General features: G+C 41.3%; 1 protein-coding gene across 5 annotated transcripts in view; it reads left to right on the top strand.

The window, feature by feature from the left end:
• The first annotated feature begins 1,427 nt into the window (after positions 1 to 1,427).
• shank1 (SH3 and multiple ankyrin repeat domains 1) overlaps positions 1,428 to 23,963 on the top strand; it is a 670,907-nt gene continuing 648,371 nt past the window's right edge. For 4 of the 5 annotated variants that reach the window (XM_039776090.1, XM_039776091.1, XM_039776088.1 and 1 more), the window contains exons 1-3: positions 1,428 to 1,565; positions 9,983 to 10,463; positions 14,116 to 14,319. In XM_039776090.1, the coding sequence (XP_039632024.1) occupies positions 10,038 to 10,463; positions 14,116 to 14,319 (630 nt within the window). In that variant the 5' untranslated portion in view covers positions 1,428 to 1,565; positions 9,983 to 10,037. Of the gene's footprint in view, positions 1,566 to 5,286; positions 5,419 to 9,982; positions 10,464 to 14,115; positions 14,320 to 23,963 lie in introns of those variants that run through there. The other variant, XM_039776089.1, reaches the window with a different exon arrangement.

The following is a 23,963-nucleotide window of genomic DNA, read 5'->3' as shown; positions in this document are numbered from 1 at the left end:
CATTTATGTATACTGTATAGTCCAAAGTTCTTTAAAAAAAGTTAAGGCAAAATCGTTAGATCCTTAGATTTTAGGTTTCTAATGGTTAAAATGGTCAAGGATCTGATTTGATAACCTATGCAACTCTGGCTGGGATAAAGCAATTTAATAAAGGTATGGTAAAAAAATCACGTACTGTATATCACACTTGTTGTCTGTTGTAATGTTTGGCCATTAGAGCATTTTGACCATATCTACATGGTACATATAATGAGTTGCACCCACATCATTAGCTATTTGAAGGAGCAGGCTATTTGTAGGAACAAAGAGATATACCTAATTAAGTGGGCACTGAATATGCATATACATATGTACAGTATGTACAAGTAAATATACTAATTCATTATAAAATATAAACATTAAATTTAAGGGCAATGCTGATGCCTATAGTAATAAAGAAGATATTAAACAGCATTTTTAAATGTGCTATGAAATGTGGTGGTTTATATTTGCTTTATACAGACACATTGCTACAAGTAAAATAAAGGCTTCCACCTAAATATAATGCAAACTGCAAAAATAAACACAGAATTTTAAATTTAAAATATACTCTGTAAATAGACATGTTTAAATATGAACTAATAGCATAATGAACTCTCTCAAAGTTAACTGATGAGAAAAATGAAATGTCATGTTCACTTTGCAAGTACCCTGTGATCCATCCATCTTGAGCAGTGTCTCTGTAGCCATTTTTGCAAGATGGGGTCATAAATAAATCAGTAGATATTTAAATGAAAAACAAAATGTTAATGTTGGCAAAAGAAAAAATAACTAACAAACTTCATTAGAATACATGTATTCAGTCATCTTTAAAAATGTCATGAGAGAAACAGAGACACACTGATCACATTTAAGATTTAAACATTTTTCTGGTTTATCCATTTTAGGAGATCCGTATGTTCTCTGCGACACTCGACATGCCTTTGCTGCAGGCATTTAACTCTATGTACTAGCGGTTAATTCAAACGCATACACTCTTACCTTTTTTATAATTTTTTTTATATTTCTAATAAGTAAAATAAAAATTCAGTATGTTAATTACTGTGGTTTACGACTTGAACTGAAAGCCGGCGGACTCCGGGTTCCCGAGATGCGCAGCGCTAAAATATCGGGAGGGAGGATGCCGAAGATTTTGGGTCACACATGCAGACATGCACACTCGCACACACACTTGGAGAGAGAGAGAGAGAGAGAGAGAGAGAGAGAGAGAGAGAGAGAGAGAGATAGAGTAGTAATTAGCTGATGCCATGAATGTAGAAGTGGAGAGGTGAGCGCCGCTCCTGGCTGGCTGAGTAGGAGAAGAGAGAGAAATAGGGAAGGGGGGAGAGAGAGAGAGAAAGAGAGAGAGAGAGAGAGAGAGAGAGAGAGAGGAGAGGGAGAGGCAGTGAGAGAGATTGCAGAGCGGGAGGAAACGGACCGCGTTATTTATTCTTCCTTTTCTTTTTTTTATTTCTCCTTTCACCTTCCTTTCCTTCTCCCTTGCCCCGTCCATTTTCAGAAACAGGGACCAGAAGCCGACTGGCACGGTAGGAGACACCGTCCTTCTTCTGTCTGTCATTGAGCATACAGCGAGATAGAGCGAGGGAGAGAGAGTGAGGGGAGAGAGAGAGTGACAACAGCGGGAGAAGAGATGAGCGGAAAAGGGACATGGACATGCTCTGGAAGACTGCCGGGGTCACCTCCTATTGTGACCCTGAGCACCTAAAAAGAGAGAATGAAAGAAAGACTGATATCGCGTCGGTACTACAAGAACGATGTATACAGGCTATGGAGCGATTTTCCTTGCCATTACTGAACGAGTTAATGTTAAGGCTTGGGAACTGTACAAGATAATGTCTGTAACGCGTTGTAGTGATGGATTACATTATAAATGCATACAGGATTGGGAATTCATTCTCTTTCATAGATAGATAGATAGATAGATAGATAGATAGATAGATAGATAGATAGATAGATAGATAGAAGGGAGGCTTAAGCAACCGACAGTCTAGAAAGAATGTGAGAGTTGTGAACTACCTTAAGCCGAGCTTATGTTTCATTCATTTGTTTCTCCTCACTCTTTCTCTCAGTTATTGCTTCCCTTGCCATCTCATCATCAGCTTGCTGTTGCAAAAAAGCGTGGGAAGGGAAGAGAGCAGAGAATGAGAGTTTATTCTTCATGTGTGGCTTTTCATATTCACATTCTTTATCACTACTATGTTTTTTTTTCCTGATCTACATGTCCCTTCTGTTTAGTGACATTTTCTAATAAAAAGCCAAAGCTTTCCTCTGTTAGTCTTAGACTCTGTTAGACTCTGATGTGCTTGGATGTTGCAGATTAGGGTCCAGACTTTGAAATTACCATTTTGTAGTGGAACTCTCTCTGCTTTGCTACCACCCCAGCCCCCATTTTTTCTTGTGTCCTCCCACTCCTTGATATCTACAGCCTCTGTGATCTGGGACTTTGTGCTTGGCATCAATTTTTTTTATTAAATATTAATAAAACATCTCTTTTGTTGTGCATTTTTGATGTTGACCCATTGATGTCAACCTACTTGAATAAGTATTTCTGTTTCTTTAGTCTTTCATCACTTGCACTGGTAGTGTGTCTAACTAACCTGTTGGGAGTTGGCCAATGTTAACTGACATGATGTGTTTTCTTAGCTCTTCAGGATGTTGCATTAACACCTATCAGTCGCAAGAGCTTGTCTTAGACCCCTGTATCAAACCAGCATAGCTCCCTATGTTGCCTTAAATGGTCATTTCTGCTGAAGCAGGTCCCATAGGAGAGCAGGAAGCAGTCACACTGTGTACATACTGTATCTTCAGCATTCACAGCTTCCCATGGTATCAAGAAATCACATGGGTGGGAAAGAGAAGGTGAGGCAAAACTCACCATTCACTTACCAGTCTTTGAAGTGTGATTCAAGATGGAAATGCAAAACTATATATGAAAAATAAAAACACCCATAATATTTTTTTGCTCCTCCCTTCTCAGACTAGTCTGTTTTATGTATCCCTCTTCTAGGTCATCTATCACTCTTTCATTCACTTTACCACATCATTGTTTTCTAAGACTGCTTCACTCTCTTTTTTCTATTATCTGTGTTATGCAACTGGTTAATTACACTTTTGTGTTCATAATCCCCATGGACCCCTAGGTGCGTGAAAATTAAGATTATAATAATCATCATCCATATCACACTTAATGAAAGTTGACCTGAGCTAGAAAGTGGTCAACAGTGCTTTGACATAATTTTATTTTTTGGATTAATTTATCTTTACAATGAAGTGTGTAAATTGAAGAGTAAAGTCAGGAAAAAGGAGGCAGGGATCTCTAAGCCCCAGATCTACATCTATCTTTAGTATAAGCTCTCAGGTATACACCAGGAGCATGTATGGGTTCTCAGTAAGTATGTCATTTAGGTCTGGAATGTGAAGTGATAAAGAGGCTGTGAAGACTAGAAATCTGCGAGGCAGCCATATTTTAAAGTAGCACAAGCTTTGATGAGAAAATGTTATATTGATTGTTTTAAACTGTAGCTGAATAATTAGTCTTACGCCAAACCAAAAAAAAAATGCAAGAAAATGTCTTTGTTTGATGGAATGATTTATTGATCCTAAAAGATTTATCAATAGATAAGTACTATGTTACTATACAAAAACATATTTGATGCAAAAATGTCTTCTTTAAAATTGCTGTGTGTCACAAGATTTCACGTCTTTATTCATCATCATACTGTTTTCAATAAGGTGACTGAAGCTTACTGACTTAGACTTTTCCCGACCCACTCCTTAGTTTGGATAGGTTCTTTCTTTCTTTCTTTCTTTCTTTCTTTCTTTCTTTCTTTCTTTCTTTCTTTCTTTCTTTCTTTCTGTAAAACATACTGGTGAGAGATACAGGTCAAAAGAGGGTCTGTCCTTGATGTTGTTATACTTGTAGTTGCTTTTACTTTAAGTTGCCTTGTGGAAAGGAGGCTGACTGATTCACTTCTGTTGAGGCACCAGAGCACCAATCTGCTGAGTGACTCTGGAAACTAGGGCAATATGTTCTTTGGATGTATCCCAGACTAATGTCTTGGGGACAAAGTGACCAAAATACCTAGCAAGAAGAATGCTTGTCCTAGATTACATAGATGGAGAAATGTAAGCATGGGGGAGGAAAGACAATTTACATTCGAAGTCGCTCCTGACCTCTTTTTATTGAAGGTGGAGCTGGACAGGTTTACTTCTTGTCATTTTCATAAATTACACCTGTACTATGTTATGTTATGATCCCATTCTGTGCCTAACTGGGTTTAAAATGGTGAGCCCTGACATTACTGGGGTACTGGAAACCAATAATAGTGTAAAGTTTTAAACTAGTTGGACTTTCAGCGTGACAAGAGCTAATGTAAATGAGTGATTGTGGTGATCTTGCTCTTTTTTAAAATAATTTAATCTGATTATTTGCTCAGCTAGGACAGCTATCACTGTTAATTTGTGCTATAAATGTGCCAGTCGCATTGCCAGTTAGTACCACTGTCAGCAGACAAATGACCTCTAACAGTCCCCTGTGACCTTTGTATATTAGAGGATATGATTTTTTTCCTTTTTATTTCATCTTTCTAATGCAAGTGTTAGAAAGCGCTGACGCTGTGCTGTCTTACACTTGCAAAGAAATGCTGAGCCATCGGCTAAACCCTCCCCATAGGAGCTGCTCCAACCTACACCCTGTCTTTTCTCTCTCCCTTTACACTTTTTCTTAATTTTTCTTTCAGCTTCTCTGTGAACATAATCCCAGTGTGATTAACTGATGAGTCTTTTTCCATGAATATTGGTGTGCCATTCTGACCGTTGGTTACCTAGTGATTTGTGTGTTGAAAAAAAGTCTTCAGAGTAGTGCAGATTCTGTCAAGAGGAGTTCATTTTCCTTTAATTTCCCCCTGTCCACCCACAGCACATTTTTCTGAATGAAGAGACATGAACTGCGTTTGCTGTTCCCAGGAATTATGTAGTGGGTCTTATGTAAAACAATTGTACAGTATACCAAAATAGGGTTTCTGTCTCTCTCTCTCTCTCCCTCTTTCTTTCTCTCTCTCTCTATCTATCTCTCTGAGGTTTCCAGCATTCACAGTGTTAAGCTGTTTGTTTCTTTTCGCTCTGAACTAATTCGTCTGTGGAGAGCTGTTGAAAATAATCTCTCACTATCTCTCACTCACTTTCTCACTCTCTCTCTCCCTGCTTCATTCCCACAGAGAGAGATTGAGATGTGTGTTTGGAGTTTGGAGAGCAGAGAGGAGGGCTCAACTAGATTAGCTGGAGGCAGAAAATGGAATAAATTCAATTATTTTGAAAAAAAGGGAACAAATGAAAGCACTGATGTTGAAAGACTTAAAGAGTAAACTTTCAAGCTGAGTGGTAAGAAAGAATTTGAAAATGAAAGAGTTTCTAATGTTATCTATCTATCTATCTATCTATCTATCTATCTATCTATCTATCTATCTATCTATCTATCTATCTATCTATCTATGCAATTCTTCTCTTGAGCATCTCTAGTGAGTCTCTCAGTTTAGAGGTCATTTGAATGATTGGCAGCTTGTCAGGCTGTCCTTGAATTTGATTGACATGTTGCTGATCATTAAGAACTAAGAGCATGTGAAGGAGGAAGGAGCAAAGAGCAAAGACTGTCATCCTCTTTGATCTCCCACAACTGGTCTGAGAGAAGCAGCAAATAAGCAGGGAAAGCTGGAGGAATGTATGAATGAAAACAGAGGCTCCACATTTTCTTATTGTTTTTTCACCTGGGCCTTACAATGATACCTGGACTTTTTTGGCAAAGATCAGCCCTAAGATTCATAGAATTTTGATAACAGAATTGAAAGGATTTGCTCACTGTTGCAGCTGAAATCATTTAGCTAGACTTTCTCATTAACTGAGAAAATTTGAATTTTTTTTTACAGTAGTCTGTGCCAGAATTTAAATCTTGTTGTTTTTTTCTACCTGACAAGACACTGGTTACTACTCAAATTTACATCTTACATAGTCGGGAACTTGAAATGAACTGAAGCAGAAAAGGAGTAAGCTGAAATAAGACACATCCTGAAACTCTGTTGAAAATTAAAGTGAATTGGACAAGAGCTCTTTACGATTGACCTTAACTGGGAGATATGATCTGGGAATATAGGGTTTGTAGGCTGGACTAGGATTCTGCTTATGACCTGTTGTGGTTGGAAACATGAATCATCTGAAGAAGGACTGGAAGTAAAAGGGTCTCTAATGCCTTGATGCACTTTCACTACAGGAAATCGGATCTATGAGAGTTAGTGATGAGGAGAAAGAATGACAGTGAGCTGTTTTTGAATTCTGCTTAGGCTGGGAACTTTAAACAATGGGGAGAAAGTAAGAGTGGGACTTTCATCAGGACTGACCCAAACGGGGAGCTGTGATGATTCTGAGAAGCAGTGGTAGTAATCTGGACTGAGACTCTGTGAATATGTGAAACTGGGAATTGTAATAACTGTAAGTAAGATGTAAGGGGATTTTTTTCCTTGGAAAAAAAGTGAAAGGCATAGCACTTGATTTATAAGAATTTGTAACTAAGAATAATACAATTTAAAACAAGATTTTAAAGGTAACTTACTAGGAAGGGAGATGAAGAAAAATATCAGTGATCTTGACTGAGGTTATGAACTGCGTTAACAGAGTTACATCTAGCCTAGTTTAAACCTTGTACAGTCGGTTGTTTTCCGGCAAGGAATATCAATCAAAAATAAGATGCAGAAACTAAAAAAATTCTTTCATCAAACCTGAGCAAGAAGAATAAAGACAGAAAAAGCTGGAAATGGGTTTTACTATTCTGCTTGTTGAAAGGCTTTAACCTTGCTTATTAACATGCAGTGCTTTTCATACTATACAGTCATCCATTTTTAAAATCAGCGTGTTCCAGTTCAGGGGTTCCATCCTGTCCTCTCAGCTCATCAGACACAAGATAGTAACCAACGCTTTATGGGATGGCACTTAAAGGGTACATTCATGCACACTATCATACACACTATCATAAGCCCACACTGACATAAGGAGAATGTGATAATTTCACACAATGCAATCATTTGCTGTTACAGGTGATTTTTTTTTTTGGACCTTAGTGTCAATTCTGTTTCCATCTGCATTTTAAGGTTGGTTGCAATGCTGTTCCTTGAAAATTACTTTGGGCTGATTGTAATTTGTGTGTAAGGGAAGAACATAAATATAGCGAAATTAGAAAGATATATTTTTGGTATCCTTTCTTTATACATACACCTTGTCATTTTTGCTTTTTTAATGCTTCAGCACTGTAAAACTATAACTGTTGTGCTAATACCTGAGTCAGTTCTAAGGCCTCAATTTTTGTGATTGAGTTTATGCCTACTTTATTTCTTTGAAATGTACAGGAATTTGTGTCTTCTAAAATGTGCAGTTTTCATATCAGTAAAGGATCATGGACTTTGGGGATAACTTTTGTAAGGCTCATTCTGATTAGAAAGGGAGTTAGGCCTAATCATTGCATCATTGGACTGTAAACCACAGAGATGTTGATTCAGTTTCTGCCTTTGACCTACTATGATACGTAAACTGCATATTCTTGTGCTGTACTGTACTGACACACCTGGGAAACCCTTTGAACTGGAATTCACTTCAGAAAGGTTATAAATAAAATAAAGGCCTATCATATAGGTAGAATAAGCAGGTTCAGATAAGAGAAAAGTTATGCATAAATTTTTTTTTACAAACAGTTTTTTGATGTAAATTAAACCAATACTTATCAAGGAAAGAAGGCTGCGACAAAATTAAAAAAAAAAAAAAGTCAGACCGGGATGCATAACTGGCTGCACAAGTTTTCTGAAGTAGCTAGAATATGGCCACTAGTACTTCAGACTCTCAGTATTCAGATAAGGCACTTAAAATATTTTTTAAAACAGGTGAAAGTCCACTGGTGGTTAGTGGAAAGCATAGCAAAGATCAATCATGCATTTTGCAATTGTACGGGCTTGTATATAGTTAGTGTACATCAGTATTTAGTTATTGTTTGAAAAGGGACCTTCTCTGTGTCTTTGTTTGAGTCACTAGAACTTACTTTTTATTGTTTTCTTTTTTCCTATTAATACTGTCACCCCCGAAAAAAAACAAATCTATACTTGGTTACTATGAAAAATAAACTATGAAAAATATTAATTTTTCATAGTTTGCCATTTGTATAAAATCCAGATATGCAGAGCCTGCACTGAGGCCTTCCAGTATCTGCATTGATTTTTCCACTAATCAGCTGCTCTGTGATCACAACTACTTCAGAAAGTCACAATGGGGGAGGGGAGGTTTTGGTCTCTTTTAGTCATGCTTGGAAGTGCAGAATTTCAGCAAAACTGCAGTTGCTAAATATAAGTGAACTTGTTTTGCAGAATATGGTGTCTTTGCAGTAATATGAAGATGAGCTATATTTCCATAATTTTGAATCATTTAGTCTTTTTTGACTTTAGCCCAGGAGTGGGTAAACTATGGCCTGTGGGTTACTTGCCTAAGTATCTTAATATTCTGACCCTCATGAGATGCTCTAAACATAGTAAACTGCCAAGAAGTGCCATCTAAAAATCAAAGAAAGGAAGTTTTGGTCATAGGAATAGGAATGCTCTGTAGAGGAGAAAATGTGTATGTTTTAGCTGTTTGCTTGCCTTTGTATTGTATGTTAATTTTTTAAAGAATATCCATGTCCATGATGATTTTATCAGCAATGGATTTTGTTGATAGCAGTACCCTAAAAACGGAAACTTGGTTATTACACCGGCACTATGCACAAATCAGTATAGCAAATGCCCTTTACAAAGGAGGTTAAAAGCAGATGGTACAAAATGAGTTATTTCTGTACTTTCTAGGCATACAGCTCATGTTGCCATCCTTTGTTGTGAATTTGAATTTTGCTTTCAGGACTTTGGCTGTTGCGAGACAAATTTTGTAGATTTTTTTCATCATGTTAATGTGGACAATGTAATAGAAGGCTTGCAGATGAAAGTAACTGAGCTCCTGGGCAACAGGACAAGCTAAAATAAGTTTACCAAAGTTTCTTTGCTGAATTTCTATAGACTGTACATTACTCACGAATTGTTTCTGAGGCTTGGCAAACCTACTGTGCATATGACATTGATTTCAGGGGTGAGCAGGTGTTTTAACAAATGAAAATAACTAAAAGCACTAAAAGCAACTATAAAAATGTACCAACAGATACAAATCTTTGTAATACATGAATTGTTGCTATATCCAGCATCTCAGTTGAAATTTACCATTTGTGCAGATGCATGATGTTCATGTTCATGTCTAGAAAAATATAATAAAATTACACATTGATTGTTGTTTGCTCTTAGTAACTTTTATAAAATGTTTTATAATTAAACCATTTCTTAGAGAAACTATTTTTAAAGTTAATGTCTGTGATTAACACATGCTAGTTTGCCTTGTTTTATGAGGCACACCTAAATTTTTACAGCCCACTGCATGTGTCAGTATTAACAATTTGGCTTGCCTCCAAAAAAGTTTGCATACCCCTGATTGAGTGCCTTTCATACTAAGCCTTATCACAAAGCTCTTTACAAAACATTCAATAAGTGTTAACCAATTTTTAAATGTCCATCCGCATCACTGGCATATCTGTCCATGATTTTGATTTGCTTTTCTATGGAGATATTTTTTGATGTTTTAATTATTTTTTAAATAGTTGAAAAGATATATAACAGATAAAGAAAGGTTACATTTACAATGAAAATGTGCAAATAATGCTTTTCACTAACATTTGTAACGGTAGTACAAATTTTTGATTCAAGTACAATTTATACCATTATTCTCAATGTCATCAAAAAGCCCCTCCCAGCTCGCATTGTCTTCTTTCTGGTTTAACCTTGCTCTCCACATCATACTCTATATAGTCTCTTCTAATCCTCTTTTTATCATTTTTCAGCTCTCTTTCAAGTGCTCTGGAATGTGTGTCCCTGACCACCTGTCCTGCTGTCGGAATGACTATGCCATTAAGCCCACTGTCCAGTGATGAGGATCACAAAAATTTTGTTGACTTCCCTGAGGAAGACGAAGAGGAAGAGGGTGACGTGGGTGAAGGACCTGTGTCAGACAGTGAGGAGGAAGAGGTGCCACACAATCAATCAGGGAGGGGTCAACAGGTACCCCAAACAACTAGTGGAAGAACAACAGGAGGAGGAGGGGGAGGAGTGGCTAATCCTCATATTTCAAACCCCACATCAAACTCAAACCCCAACCCCAGCTCTGCTCACAGCAGTAAAAATCCACACACTGGAACTGGGGGAGGAAACCCAGGTGGGGGAAGGAGACTGAGAGATCGTAGCCTTTCTACAGCCCCTTCTTCTGACGACACCCATTTCAGCATGATGGTCTTTCGAATTGGAATCCCAGACATCAAACAGACGGTCAGTTTTTGTCTTTTTTTAATAAGGGTGATACATATCCATCTTTTTACATTTTATTAGTGAAGAAGATACTACTACAGTCACAAATAGCTGTTAATTTCTTTCTCCTTACTAAACAGTTAGTACTACTGTCATCCATCCATGCCTTCCACAATCAATTTATAGTCTTAAGTTCCAACATTTTGATCATATCATCTCATTCACTTACTCTTCATGCCTTCTTTCAGATGCCATTATATGGCAGGGCTGCCTTATCTACTCCACTGTCAACATTCTTCCATCCTCTAACCATGTTTCAGAGGGTTGTTTCTCATCTGAGGATCTTCTTTCCTTTTCTTATCCAACTTAAATGTATTCTACTTTACTGAGTCCCTTGTTGCCTGCAGTATTTTCACTGTTATAATTCTTTCTGATAGCTACTGCCAATCATCTTCTTGTTCCTCCTCCATGTTTCACACAATATCAGCAGACATCTGTCTTATCCTGAATTTTACAGTGCCCACAACAGACTTGTTACTGGCTCCTCAGTCTTCCTTTTCAATGTGTGCTGCCTCAGTGCAACATTCCTTTACATTTTCCATATCCTCTGGACCATTCTCTCATTGGTATTACTTCTGTAAATCTTTTTTTTCAAAGTTTTTCCTAAAAGTCTTGATTCAAACTCAGTAAACCACTTCCTACCCCTTCTCTTCCATCTTTTTCCTACACTTTCCCTACACTTTAATTTTGTCTCCCTGTATTATTTAAAATATACCTCTTGTACAGTGCCTCACATTACAACTTTACTATTCAATTACGGCTAAGGAGTATAGTAGTTGTGGATATACCCAGCAAGCTCCACTTTCTCTCTCTCTCTCTCTCTCTCTCTTTCTCTCCCTCCCTCCCTCTTGTTTGCTCTCTTCATCCAAGCTCCTTTTACAGTACTCTCTCTCTCTATCTCTCTTTTTCTCTCTCACTCTCACTCTCAACTCTCCCTAGTTTAAAGCTTAGCTACTGTTGCCATAGTGACCCATTCACACTTGCCGTGAGCAGCTGATTCCCATGGCAACTGCCCTCTGTATTTGCCATGCAGCTGAGGCCACAAATTATGGGATGCAAAATGGGAAAAAAGAATTCAAAATTCTTTTTCTGGATCAGATAAGACATAAAGTGAAAATTAAGTTCAGTGAAAAGAAATGAAATGTAACACAAAACCAGAGTAAAAGTCTTGAGTTTCCATGACATACTCTATGAATAATATGATAGGGATACATAAGGGGTCAAAAGCAGGACAGAAAGTTAAAGCTGGCTGGGAAATGAACTTCCCCTCATTGCGACATGGACCAATCAAGAATCAGAAAGAGGTCAGAGAGTCTGTGCTAGCCAGGGCATCTTCTGTGTAGAATGTAATGTGGACTGGTTGTGGTGAGACATTGAATAAAGGGTATGAATTTCTAAGGGTATTTTGTATGCAATATTTCAAGATGAACATTCAGAGACAGAAAAAGCATGATGGATTCTAGCTAGCCAGATGTTCTTTACAGAGAATGTGGTAAATGACAAACAGGAGTGAGAATTTGGTACCCAGTACATTCTCCCTAGCAAGTTGAAAAAATGGACAGAACATTAGCTGCTCATTATAAAAATAACGGAGAAACAGAGGAAAACAGTAGGAAATCTAGGGAAATGTTGTGAATGGAAAGAATTCATATGTTTAATTAAGATTAAAAGAATGGGAGCAGCAAGAAACCGTGACAGACACCAGGAACGTGTGAGAGAGTGTAGTGAAAAGACAAAACTATGAATTATGAGAGAAGGAAGAGACAAATAGTGAGAACATGCTTTAATGAAGGAAAAGAGTCAAGAAAATGAGTTGTAAGCTTAGCTTGAGATATGTCTCTGGTTCACCTGTTTATGTTTTACCTCACAAGTAGGCTTTTCTCTCAAAGGCAGTTTATTTAACAAAACTACATGCTTCTATCAAAAATTTTTCTCTGCTATAAACTGTTTTTCTCATTATAGGTTCTCTCACTGAGTTACAGTTATAGTATAAGCTGGCCTCTTTATCACAGACTAGGATGCATAGTCAGACACTCTCACTAGTAACCTTCTATATCAAACACTGGTCTACTTCTCTTTGACAAATATTTTTCTTTATCACAGTAGATTTTCTCCCACAGTCAAGCTTACCTTACTGAAGCCCCTCTCGCACTAGCACTCCATGCAGGGCTGTAAGTCCATGTAGTGTGAAACTGCCTACGTAAAATTGGACTGGAAACAACCCACTTTCTTATGTAAGTGACCTGAAAACCAATGAGGCATGTGGTCAGAGAGATCAGTTGATCTCTGAGTAGTACAATTGTTATGCTCATTATATTTTGACAATGTATTGTACAGCATCATTTCCAGTATATCACATATGCCAGGATATTTGGTGGATACCTTGACGTGATCAGTTAGAATTAATTTTAAAATATATTAACCATTTATTGACTAAGCACGTCATGAATATATATTCTTTTTTGTTGCATGTGTTTTTTATCACTTGTTAAAGGAATTCAACTAATTCTTAAAACAAAGTACAACACAAAAAATTATGTAGTTTTGTACTTAATTGTAGAAAGGCAAGTTACTATTTAGTTTCAAAACGCCATTAGTCAGATTGACTTTCCTGAACTGGCAATGCCTGATTCAAACAAAAATCATCTGTTATGTAAAATCAAAATATTTCATAAACAAATATTTATTTTTGTATCACTTATACCTATCAAAGTTTTGACACACTGTGAAGGTAAGATCAGCTATTACTAAATTGCTCCCATATAATGACTAATGCGTAATGCACATTGCAAACCCAATTGCACTGTGACAAGATTGTACAAAGGCTACTGTATAGAATAAATGCATTATCAGGACATGGAATCATGGGAATGAAAAAACAAGCTGCAAAACGGATAGAAGCCAAAAATTGCTAAAATTTTCAAAAAAGCTTTATGAAAGCAACTTCAAAACCACATTATTCTGACAAGAATCACATTGGAATTTGATGACATACTGTATCTCCCTTTGATTTTTAATAGCTACCTAGCAGAATTTTTACCTTTACTTTTCATAAAATAATTCATATTTGATATCATTTGGCCTGCATTATTGCATCAAATTGTAATGCATTATATATTACTTCTAAAGATGATGTCTATGCTGCAATAGGAGAGACAGGCATAATTTATAACAAAGACACGTTTTTTTCTCTGTCTGTTATTGACAAAACCTTAAAATGTGCTCACACATTTTTAAATGTTAAAATCATGAGAAATTTCAACTTTGTCAAATGTGATACAGTAATATCACATCCAGAATTAGTTCATGCAACAACAACTGAGAAAAAGAAAGTTTAGAAAATGAACTCATGAACACATCATGGAATTAATGAGGTGATGGCTTGTACAGGAAACAACTTCCTGGGAATGACTAGGCAATGTCTAGTATCATTAGGTACTAATTCAAAACAATGATGATGATTTTACCAATCAATGGAATCCTACATCAAATGTGTTTCTTTTGCATATTTTGCTCACTGGAGCCAGTACACAAATACAGTATCTGAAAAATATACAGGCACTGCAATTTTTATTTTAATCGCATTGTACTTCTTTTTTCCTATCTTTTCCAGAAATGCCTACGGTTCAATCCAGATGCTACCATTTGGACTGCCAAACAACAGATTCTTTGCACACTGAATGAAAGTCTCAAAGATGTCCTAAACTATGGGCTCTTTCAACCAGCTACCAATGGACGAGATGCCAAATTCCTGGAGGAGGAGCGTTTACTACGCGAGTACCCTCAATCATTTGAAAAGGGGGTGCCCTACCTAGAGGTAAATAAAAATATGTGCTGTATTTTTAAAAACTAGACTGACATTAATATTGTACCAAATAAAGACTGAAATGAGAAATGACTACTGAAAGCAAATTTGTGATTTCCAGTCAGTTATTGTTAGCATTTATGATTTTAATAGAAAATAAAATGTATTATTTGTTCTTTTTTAATATGAAAGGTTCCACATTAAGAACAATATATTATTTATGCCAGGTAATTTCAAGATATTCAATTTCCAAATTATCCGTGCATTTTTTTTTTCAATTTTGACCAAAAAAAGGGATTAACAGCAAGTGGATGTGTAGATGGTTTGAAAGATATATTGCATTGTGAAATATCCTATTCTCCTTTCAGAATGATTTATTTAAAATTATGTGATGTTCTTACAAAGTGAATTGTCTCAAGCTGTATACACAGTTTATAATTAGTTTTTTACCATGTATTTTTCTATATGATTGAAATATCATTAAGGATACTGCAAAGGTGCATTTTTTGTTATCACTCCATATATGAGTGCAATGAGGTGACATACAAGCAGAAGGAGGCCACACCAAGTACAAGTACAATGAAATTCTTACTTGCATGTCTCTTAAGAACAGTTGACAATAATACAATACCAACTAAGACAGATACACATACATAAAAGTGTGCATGACATGTAGCATATACTGTGTGTATATATACAGTGGTACCTCGGTATACATCCTTAATCCGTTCCAGATCCTTTGACTTATACCAAACATGACGTATACCAAACAAATTTTTCCCATAAAAAATAAAGTGAAAATGATTAATCCGTTCCCATTAAAAAAAATCCTATTGTTATTGGCATATTATACATTGATGGGGTTGTATAAAATAATTTAAACACTTGTTAATACTAAAATACATAAACACAAAAGCAATTAGATGAAATAAATGAAAATTTAACCTCACTTTACTTTTTAATAACGTCTTTGTTTTTCACAATCGTAGATATATTATATATTTATATATATTGTCAGAACTCCACACAGGGTCATAGCAAGGTTTGGGGCAGCCACCCGTATATTTGGTATCCTGGTTTGCAAAGTCACAAAATGTTATATGGCACTGAGTCCAAAACAGAATTGAGGGAATAAGGAAAAGGGAGGCTTTTAAAGGGGAAGACAGGAAGTGAAGTCAGAGGGGTTGGGCTCATAAGGGTCTTCAGCCATAGGCTCGAGCCTGGATGTGACATCAAAGGGGCTGGAGTCGACAAGGTCATCCTCCATAGGCTCGGACCCGGAAGTGACGTCAACAGGGCCAGGTGGAATCTTCTGTGGATGGTCTGCAGGAAAGTGAGAAAAAGAATTAGTGCACTCTGCCACATCCCGGTCTGATTCAGAAATGCCCTTACTCAAGCCCTTTAGCTGCCTTCCATGAGCATGTGTGTGACTGGTTAGACAAACTACTATGCACCCTTTAGGACTCTGCCAATGGTGTAGAGCTGGTCCACTGTTCCCCAACTAGGACAAAAACCACACTGTTCCTCCTGAATCCGAGGTTCAACTATCTGATAGACCATCCCCACCAGGACCACCGAATAGACTTTTCCAGGGAGGCTGAGGAGTGTGATCCCCCTGTAGTTGGAACGCACCCTCCGGTCCCCCTTCTTAAAGAGGGGGACCACCATCTCGGTCTGCCAATCCAGAGGCACGTCCCCGATGTCCATGCGATGTTGCAGAGGCATGTCAACCAATGCAGTCCTACAACATCCAGAGCCTTCCATATTTCATTTCATCCACCCCCGGGACCCTGCTACCAAGGAGTTTTTTGACCACCTTGGTGACCTCAGTCCCAGCCCACCTCCGAGTGTCCAGGCTCTCCTTCCTCATTGGAAGACTTGTTAGTGGGACTGAGAGGCTCTTCGAAGTACTCCCTCCATTGACCCATATCGTCCCGAGTCGAGGTCAGCATCGCACCATCCCCACCATATACAGTGTTGACACTGCACTGCTTCTCCCTCCTGAGATGCCGGATGGTGGACCAGAATGTCCTTGATGCCGTCCGGAAGTTATTCCCCATGGCTTACCCAAACTCCTCCCACGCCAGAGTTTTTTGCCTCAGCAACCACTGAAGCCGCATTCCGCTTGGCCTGCCAGCACCTGTTAGCCGCCTCTGGAGTCTCACAGGACAAAAGGGTCATGTAGGACTCCTTCTTCAGCTTGACGGCATCCCTCACTGCCGGTGTCCACCAACGGGTTCGTGGGATTGCCGCCATGACAGGCACCGACCACCTTATGGCCACAACTCCGGTCAGCCGCCTCAACGATAGAGGCACGGAACATGGCCCATTCAGACTCAATGTCCCCCACCTCCCTCAGGACGTGGTCAAAGTCTGCCAGAGGTGGGAGTTGAAGCTATTGTTCCCAGCAGACCTTCACAATACGTTTGGGCCTACCAGGCCTGACCGGTATCCTCCCCCACCATCGAAGCCAACTCACCACCAGGTGGTGATCAGTTGACAGCTCCGCCCCCCTCTTCACCCTAGTGTCCAGGAGATGTGGCTGCAAGTCCGATGACACAACCACGAAGTCGATCATCAAATTAAGGGCAATAAGTATGCCCACACCTGCTCAGCACCTCTCACGGGGGCAACTCCAGAGTGGTAGAGAGTCCAGCCCCTCTCAAGGAGACTGGTTCCAGAGTCCACACTATGCGTCGAGGTGAGCCCGACTATATCTAGTCGGAACCTCTCAACCTAACGCACTAGCTCAGGCTCCTTCCTCTTCAGAGAGGTGACATTCCACATCCGAAGAACCAGCTTCTATAGCCGAGAATCAGACCGCCAAGGTCCCTGCTTTTGGCCACCACCCAACTCACACTGCACCCAACCTCCTTGACCCTTCCTACAGGTAGTGAGGCCATAGGAAGGGGGACCCACGTTGCCTCTTCTGGCTGTGCCCAGCTGAGCCCCATGGGTGCAGGCCTGGCCACCAGGTGCTCGCCATCGAGCCCGACCTCCAGGCCTAGCTCCAGAGAGGGGCCCCGATGACCCACGTCTGGGCGAGGGAAAATGCCATCCAATGTCTGCATGCATCATAGGAGGTTTCCTGAACCGCTCTTTGTTATGTCCCTTGCCTAGGACCAGTTTGCATTGGGTGACTTTACCAGGGGCATAAAGCCTCCGACAACAGAACTCCTAGGGTCATTGGGACATGCAAACCCCTCCACCACAATAAGGTGTTGGAGGGGACCGGAGGGTGTGCTCCAACTACAGAGGGATCACACTCCTCAGCCTCCCAGCAAAAGTCTATTTGGGGGTCCTGGAGAGTAGGGTCTGTCAGATAGTCAAACCTTGGATTCAGGAGAAACAGTGTGGTTTTCATCCTAGTCGGGGAACAATAGACTAGCCCTACACCCTTGGCAGAGTCCTAGAGGGTGCATGGGCGTATTTCCAACCAGTCTACATATGTTTTCTGGGCTTGGAAAAGACCTTGTCCCTCGGGGAATCCTGTGGGGGGTGCTCCGATGGTATGGGGTACCGGACCCCTGATAAGGGCTGTTCCGTCTCTGTACAACCGGTGTCAGAGCTTGGTCCGCATTGCCAGCAGTAAGTTGAACCTGTTTCCAGTGAGAGTTGAACTCCGCCAGGGCTGCCCTTTGTCACCAATTCTGTTCATAACTTTTATGGACAGAATTTCTAGTTGCAATCAGGGCATTGAGGGGGTCCGGTTTGGTGGGCTCAGGATTGGGTCACTGCTTTTTGCAGATAATGTTGTCCTGTTTGCTTCATCAGGCCTTGATCTTCAGCTTTCTCTGGATCGGTTCGCAGCCAAGTGTGAACCGGCTGGGATGGGAATCACAGCACCTCCAAATCCATGACCGTGGTTCTCAGCCGGTAAAGGGTGGAGTGCCCTCTCAGGATTGGGAGCGAAATCCTGACCCAAGTGGAGGAGTTCAAGTATCTCAGGGTCTTGTTCACGAGTGAGGGAAAAATCGGTCTGTGGTGGTGAAAAAGGAGCTGAACCGAAAGGCAAAGCTCTCAATTAACCAGTCAATCTATGTTCCTACCCTCACCTATGGTCATGAGCTATAGGTAGTGAACGTGATTGTGAATACAAGCAGCTGAAATGAGTTTCCTCCGCAGGGTTTCTGGGCTTTCCCTTAGATAGGGTGAGAAGCTTGGTCATCCGGGAGGAGCTCAGAGTACAGCCCCTGCTCCTCTGCATTGAATGGGGTCAGATAAGATGGCTCGGGCATCTGATCAGGATGCCTCCTGGATGCCTCCTTGGTGGGGCAGACCCAGGACACACTGAAGGGACTATGTCTCTCGGCTGGCCTGGGAACACCTTGGAATTCCACAGAAAGAGCTAGTAGAAGTGGTCAGGGAGAGGGAAGTCTGGGCATCTCTGCTGAAGCTTCTGGTCCTGCAACCCGATCTCGAATAAGCAGAAGAGGATGGATGGATGGATGGATATATATATATATATACTGTATGTGTGTATATATGTGTATATATATATATATATATATATATATATATATATATATATATATATATATATATACTAATAAAAGGCAAAGCCCTCACTGACTGACTAACTCATCACTAATTCTCCAACTTCCTGTGTGGGTAGAAGGCTGAAATTTGGCAGGCTGATTCCTTACATCTTACTTACAAAGGTTAGGCAGTGTTCATTTCGAAATTCTACGCATAACGGTCATAACTGGAACCTACTTATGTACATATATATGGCCATAGTCTGCAGCTCAGTCGCCATGTGAGGTGGAGTTGCGTCCCTCATTGTCACACCTCCCATGTAATTGAGTGCCTGGTCATATAAGGCTGTCCGTAGGCAGCAATCCATTAGACACGCTGCCGCTAAATATGCTTATGCAAACAAAGATGAGATAGTCAAGGATAGACTAGTGTTTGGCACAAACTCAGCGAAAGTGCGAGAGAAACTTTTAAGTGCCGGGTCTTAGCTAACATTAAATAAAGCCATGGACATGGCAAGTCTTTGCAGGACTGTGAAAGGTAAACCCCGTGCATGCAGTGTGTGATGTCTCTGATAAAGAGGAAGACGAGCTGTTTATTGATGCAGTAAGAAAGGAACAACCCTCTGAATCTGAACAAGCCTTTGTAGACATATCAATAGGAAAGCAAGGTGTAAAGCTTAAGTTTAAATTAAGTTCATAGACATGCTGCCGCTAAATATTCACAGGCAAATCCACAACTTAATACCGGGAATGCCGGTTAAACATCTTAGATTCACGAGTACCGATTTGGGTAGTGATCACTTTGATGAATGAAACCTGTTCAAAAAATGCATTAAACAATTCAGAAAGCAGCAAAACGATATGAAGTGAGTGACGCATACAAGCATATTCATAAGTGCAGCTACTGTGGAAACAAAGCACTGTGTAAACCTTAAGTTTAAATTAAATTCATAGACACGCTGCTGCTGGCGTTTGTCATGCCTATGACGAATACGATATTCCCGAGATACAAGTTTACTGAAAGGACACAGGGTATAAACGAGACTTTTGATCACTTTCTAACGGAGTTAAAATTGCTGGTGAAGGGCTATGTTTATACAAACGAAGATGAGATGGTCAGGGATAGTGTTTCGCTAAATATTCGCAGGAAAATCCACAAGTTAATACCGGGAATGCCTGTTAAACATTTTAGATTCACAAGTACCGATTTGGATAGTGAACACTTCGATGAATGAAACCTGTTATCTTTACAACGGTTGACAAACACAGAATGTAACTTGAACACAACACATCCTTCAAATACGAACCTGATTGAAAGAAATAATGATAATCAAATCCTTGATGACAGCAACACTCATAACAGTGACAAAACAATTACATTGACAATCATGTTACGTTATTTTTAAAATGTTTAATTTTCTTTTTAATAAATTCTTTACCACACTACTTCTCTGCTGCAAAGCGCGGGTATTTTGCTAGTATATATATTGTGACAGTAGGGGGCAGTAGTGCACCCTTGAACCCTCAGGTACAACTCCAGACACCAGGTAAAAGTCCAGAACCTTTTTATTTTGTTCTTCCGTGCACCAAGCACCCTCCACACTACTCATACAATAAACCAACAAACACTATCAATAAAGTCTCCTCCTCGCCCAGACACTTAGCCACCCTTCCTCCCAGCTCAGCTCACCGTCTGGACTGAGGCACCGTCCTTTTATAGCCCCTGACCCGGAGGTATTCCTGTCCCGACAGTCCATAGTTCCTTACTCCTTCCTGGTCAGGGCAATCAGTCCTTTTCTTTAACCCGGGAGCACGTCGTTCCTTCCTGTCATGTGACCCTGGCGTACTCCCGGGTCATAGGGCATAAAGAACCCATAAGCCCCTACAGCGACTCCTGGTGGCCCCCAAGGTATCCAGCAGGGTTGTGTTAAAACACTACAAAGTCCATAAGGCCCTGCTGGACCTCGGGGCATGGTCCTGCTGTCGGGAGAGCTCCTCCTGGCGGCCTGGGGGTGCGAACCGGCATGGGAAGCCAGCAGTCCTCCACAGTTCCTCCCCCTTAGCGACGACTTCTGGGGCGGGCGTCCAGCCCCACGAGGGACGTCCTCCTCCAGGAAGACGCGTCTGCCGGACCTTGGCTGCGTTGTCCTTGTCCTCTAGCGAACCTTGGGGGAACGACGTACCTTCTGTCCCCCCGGGAACAATGGCGCCACTCGTGGCCCGGCTGCCGGCAGTTGTAGCATCGGCAAAGTCCTCCTGGTTGTCCCCCTCTGCGAGACCAGAAACACCTCGGGAACTCCGTTAGAGATATCTCCGTCCCTGTCTCCGCCAAGGAGGGTTTTACGGCCGCTTTACTGCTTTCAACCTCTCTCTCCATTATATTGGGAGACCCACCTTTTCTTTTGGGGATTTCCCGTTTGATCTGGGGCTTGGGCTCAGCCTGAGGCTCCCTATGGAAAAGAGAGCCTCTTTGCTGTTTGCACGCCCATTGTTCTGTTTTGTTTCGAAGGCGGCGTCATTAGTACCGCATCGCTCCGGGTAACAGCACTGTTTAGCTGTACCTGGGAGATTGGCACTTCCTCCGCCCCTCCAGTAACTAACGTCAATGCCCTTATTACACCGGTCGGGGTTTGGAGTGGCGACTCGCTCCGGAAGGCCACGTCACACGCATGCCTCGGTTCGATCGCTTCCTCCCCCTCCTGGTCAGTCATCACTCCGCTCCACTGTCGGGTTCACAGTGCTTTGACACTCGCTGTTTATTAATAGCGGGGCCAGATCGCACTGTGTCCCCTTATGATATACGGCACAGATCTCACTCACCTGCACCGCCAAATCACTCGAGAGCAGGGCTTCTCGGCCTAATCGCCGCAGGTATTCCACTAATCCTTTCAGCGGCGCCTCAGCTGTAGCTCCCAGCTCCTCTACAAGAGCCTTCGGTTCCTTCACTCGCTGGAAGAAAGCATACACGGGCTCAAGGTATTTTTCGAGCTGTCGTAAGTTCACAAAGTTAGTTGTTTCGGCCGGGGTTAAGTCCGCTTCCGCATTCGTTTCACCTACCGGCCGGGAGCCAATGAGCACGTCCGCTCCTGGCACGTGCTCTGCTGGGCTTCGCGGCGGCTTCTGGGACATGGAGTCCGAAGAGGAACAGGTAGCCTGCGGCGGGCGTCTACAAAACATGACAAAAATGAACCCGAAACGTCGGGCGGTTCACCTGCAGCTCCCTCCATAGTGGATGGCGGAACCCCCGGACTATCTACGGAGTCCGAGGTGCTCGACAGCGGTCCGTGTCCCGATTGACGCGCTACCCGGGCTAACTCGGCCCGAATTAGCTCTCGGTCCTCTTCGCTCCTGGTCAGGTAGGTCCAGGTCCTCTCGGTAGCTTTCTCGGTAGCGGGTGGTGGTTGCACCTCCGTGAAAAGATGGGGAATCCCCCGAGGGTTGTCTGCCCACACAAAATTTGTTTTTAATACAGGTCCTCTGCCAACAGATGGCCAGAGTATCCTGCCGACTACGCCAGTGTGACAGTAGGGGGCAGTAGTGCACCCTTGAACCCTCAGGTACAACTCCAGACACCAGGTAAAAGTCCAGAACCTTATTATTTTGTTCTTCCATGCACCAAGCACCCTCCACACTACTCATACAATAAACCAACAAACACTATCAATAAAGTCTCCTCCTCGCCCAGACACTTAGCCACCCTTCCTCCCAGCTCAGCTCACCGTCTGGACTGAGGCACCGTCCTTTTATAGCCCCTGACCCGGAGGTATTCCTGTCCCGACAGTCCATAGTTCCTTACTCCTTCCGGGTCAGGGCAATCAGTCCTTTTCTTTAACCCGGGAGCACGTCGTTCCTTCCTGTCATGTGACCCTGACGTACTCCCGGGTCATAGGGCATAAAAGAACCCAAGGTATCCAGCAGGGTTGTGTTAAAACACTACAAAGTCCATAAGGCCCTGCTGGACCTCGGGGCATGGTCCTGCTGTCGGGAGAGCTCCTCCTGGCGGCCTGGGGGTGCGAACCGGCATGGGAAGCCGGCAGTCCTCCACAATATATATATATATATTTTTTTTGTTTATGTATATATCATATTATAATATTTGTTATGATTAACTGCAGAGTAACCTTATGATCTATGGTTAGTAATTAAATCACTAAATTGCTGGGCACCAGTTTTGTTTACAACATTTAAGGAGTGAGAAAAGCAACTGTACAGGATGACTGAGATCTTTAACAGTACTTGCCTTTGTACAGCAGCAAATGTCAAACAGTATATGTCCTGAACAGAAGGCAGCTAGGTTGCTGGCAATATTCTGTGCTTCCCTCTCTACCCTTTATAATCTTGAGGTAAGCAGTGCCTTACTAGGATAGAATGCAGCTAAAGAGGGTGAACTCTATGTGCACCTGTAGAAGTTAGAGAGAACAAATAGAAAAATACAAGCTTTCCTTAGATATTTGAGGAAGTAGATGCTCTAGTGAAGCTTTGGGATAAGACATTTAAAGCTGCTCAACCTCTCAACAGCATCCCCATTTAGGAGTGTGCGATATGTATCATCTTCAATAATATTTTAATTGTTGTTTTAAGGATGTGCAAGCTCAAATTATCGAGTATGTCACTCGCTTTGCAAAAAACAATCAAAAATACATCTTGAGAGTCCATGCATTCACTAATCATTGAACCTAACAGGATATTGCATGTGTGCAAAACGAGCGCATAGGTGTGCACAGTCATGGCACCACAAGTTAAGCTATCATAGATACCTAAAAATGAGTGAGCAAACAGCACCAGGGGATAAAACAGCCTTGCAATCTATGTCATTAGATTTAATTACAAGACATGGATCTCGTATGGGTGAGGCACTGTGGTGCAGTGGTAGCGCTGCTGCCTCGCAGTTAGGTGACCTGGTTTCGTTTCCTGGGTCCTCCCTGTGTGGAGTTTGCATGTTCTCCCCGTGTCTGTGTGTGTTTCCTCCAGGTTCTCTGGTTTCCTTTCCACAGTCCAAAGACATGCTGATTAGGTGCATTGGTGATCCTAAATTGTCCTTGGTGTGTGTGTGTGTGCCCTGCAGTGAGCTGGCTCAGGATTTGTTTCCTGCCTTGCACCCTGTGTTGGCTGGGATTGACTCCAGCAGACCCCCATGACCTTGTAGTTAGGATATAGCGGGTTGGATAATGGATGGAT

Source organism: Polypterus senegalus, chromosome 13 (genome assembly GCF_016835505.1).
Source record: "Polypterus senegalus isolate Bchr_013 chromosome 13, ASM1683550v1, whole genome shotgun sequence".
In the NCBI taxonomy this organism is placed as follows: Eukaryota; Metazoa; Chordata; class Cladistia; order Polypteriformes; family Polypteridae; genus Polypterus; species Polypterus senegalus.
Note: the sequence above shows the minus strand (reverse complement) of the source record. Positions and strands in the feature narration are given on the sequence as shown.